A 12,851-nucleotide genomic window follows, 5' to 3' on the forward strand; every position below is an offset into this window, starting at 1 on the left:
AAGAATAGCTTTTGTGTTCAATCCAAAAATCAGAAAACATTAAGATGTAAAATATTACAAGATTAATACTTTTAAGACTCTGGTCCTGTGGCATTTTTCAAATACAAAGATTGGCGACACAACATAAATGTTCACTTTAATCAGATTCAAACACATCTTCAAATCTGCCCTTCCGTCCAGCAGACAACTTGTGGCAATGCTCAACTTTACAAAGTTTTGACTCTACATTAACATGGGAGTTAACCTTCCTGAGCAGCAGTACACTGGTTTCTTTCAGCTCAGAGCAGAGGAAGTATCTCTTAAAGGTACTGAAGCAGAAGGTTTTTGAGCTGTTTTCAGCTGAAATCCTTGATTGCCACAATGAAAACAATTTCCCTTCAACAAGTTTAAAAGCCTGACCTCTGAAAAAAAAAAAAAAAAAAAAAAAAAAAAAAAAAAAAAAAGGGCAAAAGACAGCCCTCCCACCCTTTGTGTAACACACTAAAAGCCATTTTTAATGGAAAAAGTCACTTCCCTGTACTGTACATTTTACAGTCTTAATTTCAAACAAGGGTCAAGTCCTATTAAGGCAGGGAGCTGGTATTGGTTAACATTGCAGTACTCAGACAGTGATGTACAAGACATTTATTTGCAGTATGATGACAGTGATATAAGTGGAAAAACCAAAACTGACATGGTTAATATTAAAACTGTTCTGACAGCAATTCACATAATCTCTGAGATACAGCTTCTTTACTTGTTCGTAGTGTGAGCCTATACATCTGAAAAAGAACAAAGAAATAGTTTTTAAACAGTTTGCCATTAAAGGAATGCAGAGTGAAAACTAACAGTTACCTCTTAATTGCTTTGTAAGCTCTGGTAGGAAAAACGCTCCAAACCACTGGCTGAACCAGCCCTATCTTCAAACCCTTGTTGAGAACTACTGTTAGTCAAATATTTTTTGGCTTTAACAGAAAGGTGTTGTCCTGAATATCTGTTAAAGAGGAGCAAATGCTGTGGGAAAGTCTAAAGACCCTGTACAACCACTTCTTCAGGGAACAGAAGACACAACCACCCCAACCTTATTTAAAATCCTCAGTTAATTTTGATAACATCTCTGTCAAAAATGCTTTAGTAAAAATACTCTTAACATTGTACTCGCTTGCTTATGCTCTCTTGTAGTCAATTACTCTTTTACTAATTTAAAATAGTGAAAGGAAGCATGCTTCATCTGGTCCAAGGCGCACACGACAGTCTGGAATATTACAACGATCTCTTCCAAGAGGAAAGAGAATTGCTCTGAAGAAACAGTTTGGGCCAGCTGCTACAATATAAGTTCTTGTTGGAGTCTGCAGTCATAAGCAGCTATTGCAATAGTGATTTTAAAATATCTTAAGGGGTTTCAGATACACAGAGATGTTTAGTTCAAACGAGAACCTGTATCTAAGCTGGAGATAGTTACACAGATACCTGTGCCTGGAGGTTGGGTTCAAGGCGCAGCAAGCATCCAATCTGAGTGGTTTTTGTGTGTATGATACCAGCACCAACAAAGTTAGCAGGATTGGGATCTACCTCCTCAAGCAGGGCTGATCCAAATCCAATTATCTGTGAAAGAAACCCAGAAAATTTTCATGTGGGGAGAGGAGGAAAGAAATACCAAGCATACCCAAACAGTCCCTATCAAGTAACAAAACAAAGAGGAAACTAATTTTTAAGTCTTCAAGATAAATTCATTACTACGAATTTTTGAAGGCTGACCCTGATATATGAACTGTTCTGTAAATAAGGCTCTTTTCAAAAGCAACTGAGAAGAAAGTTAAAATTTAACATCAGTCTCCCCCAGTTTTGATACAGCTGTTCCTGTTTTTCTCAGTCACTTACGTTTTGCCTAAGGCAGCCAAAAAGTCAACTTCCTTTTCTAATCAGTACCTCAAGTATAAATTAAGGCTTGAACTATCTTCCAATTCAGTTTTAAGCAGTGAATTGGTGCTTTCCTCAACAGCTTCAAGTCTCCAACTGCTACTGAAGACTGCATCTAATTCAAACCACAGCTAGAAACCGTCCATTCAACTCAGCACTGCCACAATCTATCACACAGCACGGACTCTCACTGGATTATCCAACTGCCATATAAACAAAAACACACAAAGTCTGCTTATACCACGTGCTAATTGGGGCTGGGAGAGAGGTAATTTTCTTCTTAGCAGCTGGTATGGGGCTGTGGGTAGGATGTGTGCTGAACACAGTTGCTAACACAGGGATGTTTCAGTTATCACTGAGCAGAGGTTACCCAGAGCCAAGGCCTTTTCTGCTCCTCACCCCATCAGTGGGGAAGCTGAGGATGCACAAGGAGCTGGGACGGGACACAGCCAGAACAACTGAACAATGGGATATCCCACACTGTAATGTCCTGGCTCAGCATGTAAGGCTGGGAAAAGAAAGAATGGGAGGGTGTTCACAGTGATGTTGTTTTGCCTTCCCAAGGAACTGTTATACCTGATGGAGCCCTGCTGCCCTGGGGATGACCAAACACCTTCCTGCCAACGGGAAGTGCTGAATTAATTCTTTGCTTTGCTTGTGTGCATGGCTTTTTCTTTACCTACTGAACTCTCTTTATCTCAACCCACATGTTTTCTCACTTTTACCCTTCTTATTCTCTGTCCCACCCCTCTGGGGGAGAGTGAGCCAGTGGCTGTGTGGTGCTTAGTTGCCAGCTGGGGCTAAAACATGACCTGCCACTGCCATGTACACTATGAATTAAAAATATCACACCACCACCCACCTTTGCTTTCGTGATCTCTGCATCCATCGGGTGCTTTGCTTTAAAGATATTCTGTACTTCCTGTTTTGGACTGCAAGACAAGGCAAGACAAATACATTATGAACAGCATTTCCAATAGCAATTAATTCTGCTGGGAGAGCTGATGGCTTACAGGACTGAGCATGGGATGAGGCACTGCACCAGCTACATTCACAAGATACCTTTCTATTCCCTTGCCCACCACGAGAGGCCCAAGTACAAAGTCTTACTTGCTCAGCTGCTTCCAACGCTGAAAAAAGTCTTGAGATGACATCTCTGTTGGCTGGAAAAATTTATTCAGAGTGATGGGTAATTTTACTGAAAGATTTTGAAACGTTCCGCCGTACCTGCAGATGGAACAGAAAACCACAGTGCATGTGGCAGCCTCAGCAGAGTCTCAGCAGAAATCAGCCAAGCAACTGAGGAACGGTTTATGATTAAAATCCATCAACTGCACATGACATTTCCAATATACAGTTTCAGTCTACTGTAAATAAATTTATTTTCTGTGCTTATTGGCACATGAATTGGCAGAACTGCTGATAAGGTTCTCTCAGTTTTAGCACAGCTTTATCCTTCTAGATAGCACCCTAAGGGGCAAAAATATATCCCTGTGAAAACATACCAATAAAAACAGTTTAGACTGGAAGAACGGCATGTAGCCCAGAACTCAGGATTTTATAAAGCTGAGCTGATGTTGAGTGGACGGAACGAGATTCTATTTCTGGGTGCATACACTTCCAGGCCAAGTTATTTGCAGAAATGTTCTTGGTTTCCAGAAGGGAGAAGTTACTGCGTATATTCCTGTCAAGATTTCTTAACCAAACAGGAAGACTGCTGTTTTATATAGATAGCAGAGGCAGAAGTCATGGAGACATTTTATCAGTGGCTGCTTCTTGACTGTTTGGTTTGACTGGGGTTTTAAACCTCATTGTTGCAAGTGGATTCTCCCTAGCACCTTGAAGCTTAATTATATCAAATTTTCAAGTTGTCCACCCAAGAGAATTTTGTGTGTCCGTATTTTGCATTTCAGTCACAGGGCCATGCCAAATTTAACACCTTTCCTCTAATTAATTCACTAACATTTGAATCCTTTGTTTTACCTGAACTGAATGTTCAGGACTGGAGCTTCCATGAAGTCTGACACACATTCGATGTTCACAACCTGCTGAACCTGTGCACCTCCATCCACTGTGGGGTCAACAGGCTTTGTCTGAAGATTCAGGCGTGGAAAAGGAGTTAAGGAAACAGATCAATGAACTGGTAACTTAAAAAATGCAACTCTTCCAATAAGCTCTGTGAGGAATTAGCATCATGTTTTCACTCATTCTCTATGTGCTACTGAACATTTAAAGCTCAGTTTTTCTACAAGAAAAAAAGTTTGTGGGGGGTCATTTTTTGTTTATTGGGGCTTTTTTCATATTGACACATCTACAAGCAATAACTCTGAAAATTCTCAGTTAACTGGATATTCTTAAAGAAAGATGCCTTTAAAAAGGTGTGAAGGTACAGAGCCTCCACAATAAAAGCCACAGGACTATTTTGAACGTGACAGAGATGCCTTGAGTCAAACAAGCCTGATTAGCTAATCTCCCAGAAATCCTAAATTTGCAGTACCAAGCATTAAGGACCAGCCATTAATGAAGAGCTTATTTTAAAGTACCATCATCTTGGCATACATGTATTCCACCTCCATGTCAAGTTTTAGGTTATCTGCTAATGCAGTACTCGAAGGACCCATTTCTACCTCTACTTCATGTCAGTGGCAAAACTGCAATTCCAGTATATATTTATTCAGCTTAATTTCTTGTTGTTTTAGAAGTAAAACTTGTGTTTATAACCAGGGCTTTAAGGAAACAATCTTTCATCCCTGCTCAAGGCTTGTTCTTTCTACAAGAACTTTAGAGAGCTATCAGCAACTTTCTCATTTCTTCATGTTCAAGGACACTGTGCCTTCATCCAACAGATTTATTATATTGTACAGCAATAAACCACAAAAACCTAATAAGAAGAGACACATGCTACTACATTTAAGGATATTTGACTGAAGGTCATCTGAGCAGATTACTGTTGGAGTAAAATTCAAGAACTGTGTTGATGTCTTATTACCATAGAATATGAACATACGTCCTGGAAAGAGAAGAACGAGACATCAGAATTTTTAGGTCATGTAATCACTACTTGTGCTTCAATTCCCTAACACGTTGTCTTTCTACCTTTCTTTAAAACCACTTTTAAGAACAAAATAGAGTTCATATGGTTTATCTCACCAAGACATTCACAGTTCAAAATGCAGTGATTTAACCAAGCCATTAGATCTCTCCTACAGCAGCTGTCACACAGAAAGTTAAATCATCAGTGGAAGTGTTTCAATTGCTGGAGAATTTTGTTAAGATGCTACTATGCCACCAAGAGTTTTACAGAAAGGGAAAAGCAAGCAATTCTAATGCCTGTGTTCAAATCCCACCTCTTCCCTAGATGGTTCCAGGATCTTGTGCATTCAATCTGATTTGAAATGTGTTGTGTCTTGTATCAGTACAATAAGCCATACTGCAAGATGTAAATTTTGAGAAGAATGGGTCTTTCTAAACCTGGCTGCAGCAGCCATACAACCAGGCAGCAAGAACTGGAGGGCTGGAGCTTAACACTCCTATTTCGTATCAGCTACCAAAACAATCAAAACATTTAAGGAAACAAGAGCCCCCACAGAAGCCAGGGATGCACAACAGTGGGAGCTGTAAAACAGCTTAGGCCTATCCTGGGAAAAGCTATTTCCCTCTTCTAGCTGAGAAGTGAGTCCTGTCTGGAATGTCATGCTGGCATTGTGATTGATCATGCAGACAGCCAACCACAGCACAACAGATCTTACCCAGGTTCTGTCGAAATTCAGACTTCAAGCCAATTTGTAGCAACTGATTTTCAAATAAGACTCCATTATTTTTACACACAAACCTAGGGAAGAGAGGGAAAACATGTTTTAAATTGAGCCACATTACACAATATTTAGAACCACAAAATTCAGGGTTTACACAGAGGATGAAGATTGCGGTTAACCTAGAATGCATCAATCTGTGAGAGAGGCCTTTGCAGAAAACTGCAGAGTTAGAAAAGACAATTGGACAACCAGAACCACCACTTGTAAGACACTAAAAGAACTGACATTTTTATTTGATAGGATGTCTGAGAAACTATGAAGGAAACCACAATATGCTATATACACACACACTGTCTAATAAAGGATCAGGCAACAGATTAGGATTTCTCTTATTTGTCTTGATAACCTCTGAAACTCATTAGCTTGGTGCAGAATTGAAAAGTTTGAAGCTTTGGCTGTTTAAACCTGAAAGAAAAAAGCCCTCTTTGTTTTTTCATTTCTGTATCACCTAAGCCAACTGAGAGATGTACTTTTTCCATTGTGAGAGAGGAAGCCCATTCTTCAGTGATCTCAGTCCTTTCTATCACCCTTCACTTAAAAGTGTAAGAGGTGGTCAGCAAACATCTACCTTTGCATACAGGGCACTTAAAACACACTCCCAAATATGACAAGTACTCTGTTTTTTATTTATTTCCAAATAGTTGCAAAACCTTAACACACAACTGGCATTGCCTCATTTTAAAGCAGTGTGTGATAGCACTGACTTGTAAAGGCAACTCTAACCTGTGTATTTATGAGCCTGTCACAAAACGCACAGCATCCACAGAGGTGTTCTAGTCACGAGTCTGACAATACATGTTTCTTTAGTTTTGCTGCTATTAAGTTAATGAACAGTATAGTTTTGCTTTATAACTATATTCTGGAAATTGCCCAGCCTTGCAAGGTTTTAGTATTGCTTACTTGTGAAAAAGCTCATCAGCATCATGCACAGTATCAGCTGGTTCCTCAGAAACTACCTCAGATGAAGCCAGGTCAGGGCTAGTTCAGGCAGCATAAAGGAAGAAAGGCAGTAGCGACAGAGACAGCAGGAGTTAGTAAAGACAGCTTAGAGCTTAGTTACTTCTTTTACCTCCTTCCTCAAAACGGCACTGCTGAGCTTAATGCACGAGAAATTGATTAGCTGCCCTAGCTCAGTACCCTAGAGAGGCTTTAGGCATTAGGCAATGTTTTCCCCCACTTCTCTCCCCCATCCCACCCAACTGTTAGAAAACAGCAATCCTCCATGAAGACAGCTGCAGGTGCTCAGTAAATGTAAACCTCTTACAGAACCAAGTCCTTTTAGGTGTTTAACTGTGACAGCAAAAGTGTTTAAGTTCAAAATCAAAAAGGTAGCGGCATATTCACTACTACAAAAGTATGCTTAAAAGCAAAGGCCTCATCAACCTTAGGGACCCTTCAAATGACAGGTGCACAATCAGTTCCTAAAAACACACATTAAGCAAAGGCAAGAGTACACAGGCACACAGAGAATGACTTACCCAAGCAACAGATTAGAAACAAAAGTGACAACAGCACTAAAAAGAGGCAGGAAACTGTAAAAAGCAACTTCTCAGTATCATTAGAGAAGCATTTCATCATCTACAGACAGACCAAGGTGTTGGGCATTGCTATACTTTCTTCTGCAGAAAGAGAAAACTCTTTTAAAGTAACATTTGCTTATGAAGCTACTAGCACTGGTTCCTTTTTTTACCCTCTTAAAAAAAAAGGATGAACAAGCTTGTGTAGCTTCCTAAAGTCCTGGTTTTGTGTTGTATGATCAAGTATCACATCTGACCTTCCAGGAGAAACACAGGATCAAGTATTAATCACTGCAAACCTGCAACAATGCATTTCCTGGTATAAAATTTTGATGAAAGTGTCCATGATCCAGGCAGATCAGTTTCCCTAATTATGTCTTTTATATGAAGCTGCACTGCAAATTTGTTGTGCCAACATTTAAAACGTGGTCCTTGACAACAGTAATACGTTCTTGTCCAGTAAGACAACTGATTTTAAAAACATTCTGTGATTTTATGCCATTCATTCCCAAAAGCTTAGCCAAATAACATTTGAGAGTAGCCACAGGGGCTTTTAATGGGGTTAATAACACATTGTACCTACACTACACTTGCTAATATAATTGTAGTATAAAATCCCCTTAAAAAAAAAGAAAACCACTTGTTCTTTATCCTCCTCCTCACACCCCTTTGTCAAGACAGCAGCAGAACAACTGAAGAGCAGCAATAAAATCTGGGAAGCAGTATCTCTGGATACAATCCATCTTACTGTTTCAGTAGCAGCTTGCCGTAAGTGGAGAGACAAGAATGCTTTATGAAATGAAAATAAGCAGAAATGTATTCAAATCAGGACAGATAACCCCCACTTCAAGATGTATGGAGATGCACAAGCAGCTTAATTTAACAAAGAAGCAAAACCAGCATGGAAACCACCAAACACTACTGTGTGGCAAATATCCTCAGGTTGAGTACTACAGACTCAGTTTTCCCATTAGAAGAGATATTCAGTAAAGACAGCACATCCAGCAGAGCGTCCAAGAACGCCTCTCTTGCTGCAAAACTACCACCCCGGAATGCACTCATATGCTGGAACAAAACCAAAAGTTATGTGTGTTTTTCCTTCAATCCTGTTTTAACAGAAAAATTCTCCTTCAAATTCCTTTCAGAGTGACTTAATTACCTCGCAAAGTTGTCATCAGAACCTGGAGCAAGAGGTGCAACTGCAGAAGCTGGATCTGTAAATACATCCACGAGCAGGCTACCAGTAGAGGAAGGTGGGGGAGCTGCATTGGTGGCAGGGGCAGCACCCAGACCCAGCAGATCCGCAGATGGAGAAGGAGTAGTCTAAGGAAGACAAGACACTTCAGTGTTACACTGCAACAAAACTCCAACAAAGCTGTCTCGCTTGCATGGACAACTAAGCTACGGCAAAGCGCCTCTCCCCACCCCAAATCAAGGTTTGACTGGCTGCAATGCCACAGCAGTCACCACGCTGAATTTCAACCATAAGTCTTTTACAGATGTGGTTTTCTTTTTTTTTCTTTGAAGAGAGTTATGTCCGTCTAACGGTTAAATAAAAACAAAACCGAAATTCATCTAAAATCTGGTTCTGCAGAAGAAGGATGACAAAGATGACAGCTTTTCACCCTCTCTTTTCCCATCAGTTTCAAGGGAAAGTAAGTACTCTAGGAAATAAAATTAACATGTTGTTTTTCTTTCATGAAGAACCCATCAAGAAAGCAAGTGGCTTTCACACAAACCTAAATCACAAGTCATCACAGCATCTTCAAAATTGATTATCAGTTTAATACTGTGTTTCTGAAGCCTAGCAAATCTTAGAAGGAATGTAAATCCAACCAGCAAGAAAAACAGAGCTTGTAGCCAGTCCAAGCTGCAAACACTAGAGGAAAATGCAAGATGTTTAAACTGTTTTTTCCTCAAATAGAACAAATCAAGCAGCCAGGACACAGAATCATGCAACAGAGGCTGCATATATGTGCCTAAGTCACATGCAAGAACAAAGCATAGACTGTTAATAAAAATGGTCATGTATGAGACATTAGCAGCTTCCACTATGCCAGATAATCTGAGCATGAGTCATGAGGTGCATTTGGATGAACTCAGGTTCTGAGATCTTGTTTTTGTAAGCCAGCTCCAAGTTATCATATACTCCATACAGTATAATGAAAAATTCCCTGGCAAAAGACTTTAGGAAGCCAATCATTAGCACCTAGTAAAAACAAACAAAGGTTGGACTTGAAATTTCTAACATTTTTGGAATCTAAACCAGATAAAGCCACTGGTGAAGGTAACACTGAGCAGTCTGTTACATGGCTGCAAGCCATCAAGTGAAGCTCGTAATGCATAATGCAATATTAACTGCCAGTCTCCTCAATTTGGCATTCCAAGAATTTTGCAAGTTTTCTGCTGGAAACAGAGATTTCTGTCCAGTCAAAACAGCTGCACTTGGAGTAGCTACTCTTATACACTGCAGTGACTAAGTAGTAAATTATTATGCTTTAACAAACTGGGCAGAGAGCATGCTACAGTATTTCCTTCTGTAGGTAATCTTCTACTGCATCTTAAATCTAATTAGAAGCTATTTTAGGCATTTAAACCAGAAAGAAGTATTACGTTATGGGAAAAATTGATCCTATCAGCTTTAACTGACAATAAAGTCAGAAGTTCCAGCTCAGAAGAAAAAACACCTGTGGACTTGTCTAGCAAAACTGAACTCAAATATTACTGTCAAATAAAAAGTAACAACTTTGTATTGATTTAAGGTCATCCAGATGAAGGTAAATGTTGTCCACTTCTACGAAAAACAGTAACTCAAACCAAGATGCAAAATAACATTAGACAAAGGAAAAAAACCAACTGATAGTCTGTTAACAGCTGAAATTCAAGTTAACTTCTTTTAAATATGTTAATTTTATAATCTCACCCTCAGTGCAATTTCACCAACAAGGAAATTCACATATCTAAAGTGAACTGCAGTATTTTTCAAATAACAATGCAAAAGGGATTTTTTTAGGCTGCAGACAGTTTGTCCCTATTTACACAGGATTTCCAAAGGAAAATTGCATCCAAACATGCAGCAAGGGAAAGCAGCTGTACATCCTCTGCTTTAAAGCAAACACCCACAGCCTTAAGTTTCAGATGAGAGGCTTTAAATCCCCAAAAACTTTAGGAAACAGGTCTTATTTCACTAATTTAGATGGTGTGCAAGTGAGAAACAGTTTTTAAACTCACAACAGCAGTGTCATTGGCAGGTTCAGCACTTCCATTCATGTCAGAGGTCCTCTCCTTTTTGATCTCCTCCAGGTCAGTAACTGTGCCTGGGCCTTTCTTCTTCTTCAGTTTAGCCAAAATAGAAGATTCCCTCTCTGGAAAGGGAGGCATTTCTTCCAACACTGTAGCCTTACCATTAGGGAAAAAAGTATTAGTTAAACTTCAGAGAAAAAGCCAAACCAGCTTTTGAGTATTTGAAGAGACACACCCTTATAGATTGCATAAAGCAAAAGCAGAAGTAGTTACCCACAAAGAAGATTATTATGCAGTTTAATATAGTAACGGACTGATTGTTTAAAAAATTTTTTTTTGAAACTTTCTGAAGTTCTTCCAAGGCACGTAGTTAAGAAAACAGGAGCATATCACTTCTCTGAAACAGTGATATTAAATTTAAAAAAAGGAAAATTTAAATAATTAGATCATAGCAGACCTAAGGGTCCTTAAATCAGGCAGACCTAGACTTAAACCACAGAGAATACTCAAGTTTCTACTCAGACCTAAGCATTTATTAGATGTCAAAACCAAATGTGCAATGCTCTGCTCAGACCTGAGAGCACCAGATAAAATCACTGAACTTCAAGAGACTATATTTTTCCTGGCCACCATAAAGTAAATCCTCAAAGGAAACTCCTGGCCTTTTGATATCTAAATCCTCTAGGACCCTGTGCCAGCCTTCCCTGGCTTCTGTGCTCCAGATTAACGTCTTAATGGTCATATGTCCCATTACAGCAATAACAATTTGGAATTTAGCTCTAAATTAAAGATGACTACAGCAGAAATAAGGAGACTGAAAGAACCAGCAGCCACATTGTCATCCTTAATCGTGCACTGAGATTTCTGAGCAGTCAGGTAAGGTTCAGTTGAGTTTAACCTGTTGACAGCAGAGTACTGCATAATAAAGAAAATAAACCTTTATACCTACCAATATATCAGTACTAGCAATAGTACTGAGCCTCAAATACTCAACAGCTCTCTGCTGCAGCTCAACATCAGCATTCTTTAGCTGACTGTCACTGCGCAGCACATCTTGAATTGTTGTTTTGATTTCTGGAAACAGGTTCACAAACTTGATGTAGGTAGACAGAAGCAGAGCTCGGGTAGGAACACTACACAGATGAAACTTGGAATGTAGCAAGTTGAACTGGATGAGGGGACTTAAAAGATGGAAAAAAATTTGTTCAGTTTTTGTAGATATGATAATCGTTATTATTGCATTATTAGCACGAGTTGAATGATTTGTTAAATAGCCTTTAGGAATGCTAGGAATTAAGTTCTTTACAGAAAGCACTATTACTTCAGTTCAGTATTTTAGAAGGTGTTTTACCTTGATCTTGGATCACCTGCTATCAGATTTCCAAATTCTCCCAAGATGTAGCCACCTACTTTTACAAGATTCTCGTGGCATGCTGGTGCTTGAAGGGCCTGTAACACATTAATAATCGTTGATATGCAAAGTACGAAAAAGACATCTTTTCTCTCACGTCCATTCCCAGTTTTCTCATCTGCTTTCCTGCAAGAGCAGAGCACGGATCTAGGCACTACAGAGCACTTATGAGTAAACATCATGGGTGGTATGATTTCACAGAAGACTCTAATGTGAGTCTTACTTGATTAGGAGCACTCTTAGGCCCAGGCCCATCTAGCAGCACTGTGGACTTTTGATGACAGACAGAGCTCCGTAAGTTGCCCCTGTTACATCGTGTGGTGCTTCTTTAATTCTTAGCTCATTTTGAAAGGGAATTGAAAACAGTTCCTCTCACCTCAAAAACAGTCTTTGCTGCATATCCTTGCACATCATCCCTGTTGATGACAATCTGAATGACTCTGTACCACACTTCTTCACTGACATAGTCCCCAGCAATGCGAATCAGATTCAGGATTGTATCCACATACCAGGTGTAATCCACTGCATACTTCTCAGCTAGAATTGCAACCTTCAGAACCTGAGCACACAAAAGAGAACACACGAGGTTGGCTAGCTCTGACTGTGAGCTGTACATGCCTGCTGATGCCCCACACCGGCCCAGAAGCCTCTGGTTCAATGCATGAGCTTGTTCACTTGTTCCCACAGCCAAGGTGAAGGGTGAGCACTGAAATGAGTGCCAGAATACAGCAGTTGCCAGGCACATACTGCTTTCCCCATAATGCATTCAAGTATGTTGTATCTTTGTGGCTTTCCAATTGTGTACCTAAGTGATCAAGTGCAATTTATAGAACATTTTTTTGTTTGCTATAAAAACACCATCTAAACTACCACTGAGACAGGATCAAATAGGAAATTGGAAACCTCTCAAAAAAAGGCAAAAGGAAACTCGAGATAGCAGAGGCAAATACAGTCACCAAAGCATAG

At 39.6% G+C, this 12,851-nt stretch overlaps 1 protein-coding gene across 2 annotated transcripts in view; it reads right to left on the minus strand.

Moving 5' to 3' along the window:
* Positions 1-609: 609 nt before the first annotated feature.
* Positions 610-12,851, minus strand: part of AP2A2 (adaptor related protein complex 2 subunit alpha 2) — a 42,174-nt gene continuing 29,932 nt past the window's right edge. For both annotated transcript variants that reach the window (XM_063398228.1, XM_063398227.1), the window contains exons 11-22: positions 12,262-12,444; positions 11,826-11,923; positions 11,424-11,655; positions 10,463-10,630; positions 8,391-8,554; positions 5,649-5,731; positions 4,820-4,909; positions 3,883-4,006; positions 3,010-3,126; positions 2,762-2,831; positions 1,450-1,584; positions 610-761 (exon numbers count right to left, since the gene is read on the minus strand). In XM_063398228.1, coding sequence (XP_063254298.1) covers positions 684-761; positions 1,450-1,584; positions 2,762-2,831; positions 3,010-3,126; positions 3,883-4,006; positions 4,820-4,909; positions 5,649-5,731; positions 8,391-8,554; positions 10,463-10,630; positions 11,424-11,655; positions 11,826-11,923; positions 12,262-12,444 — 1,542 coding nt within the window. In that variant the 3' untranslated portion in view covers positions 610-683. The remainder of the gene's footprint in view (positions 762-1,449; positions 1,585-2,761; positions 2,832-3,009; positions 3,127-3,882; positions 4,007-4,819; positions 4,910-5,648; positions 5,732-8,390; positions 8,555-10,462; positions 10,631-11,423; positions 11,656-11,825; positions 11,924-12,261; positions 12,445-12,851) is intronic.

Source organism: Prinia subflava, chromosome 5, assembly GCF_021018805.1.
Source record: "Prinia subflava isolate CZ2003 ecotype Zambia chromosome 5, Cam_Psub_1.2, whole genome shotgun sequence".
NCBI classification, from domain to species: domain Eukaryota; kingdom Metazoa; phylum Chordata; class Aves; order Passeriformes; family Cisticolidae; genus Prinia; species Prinia subflava.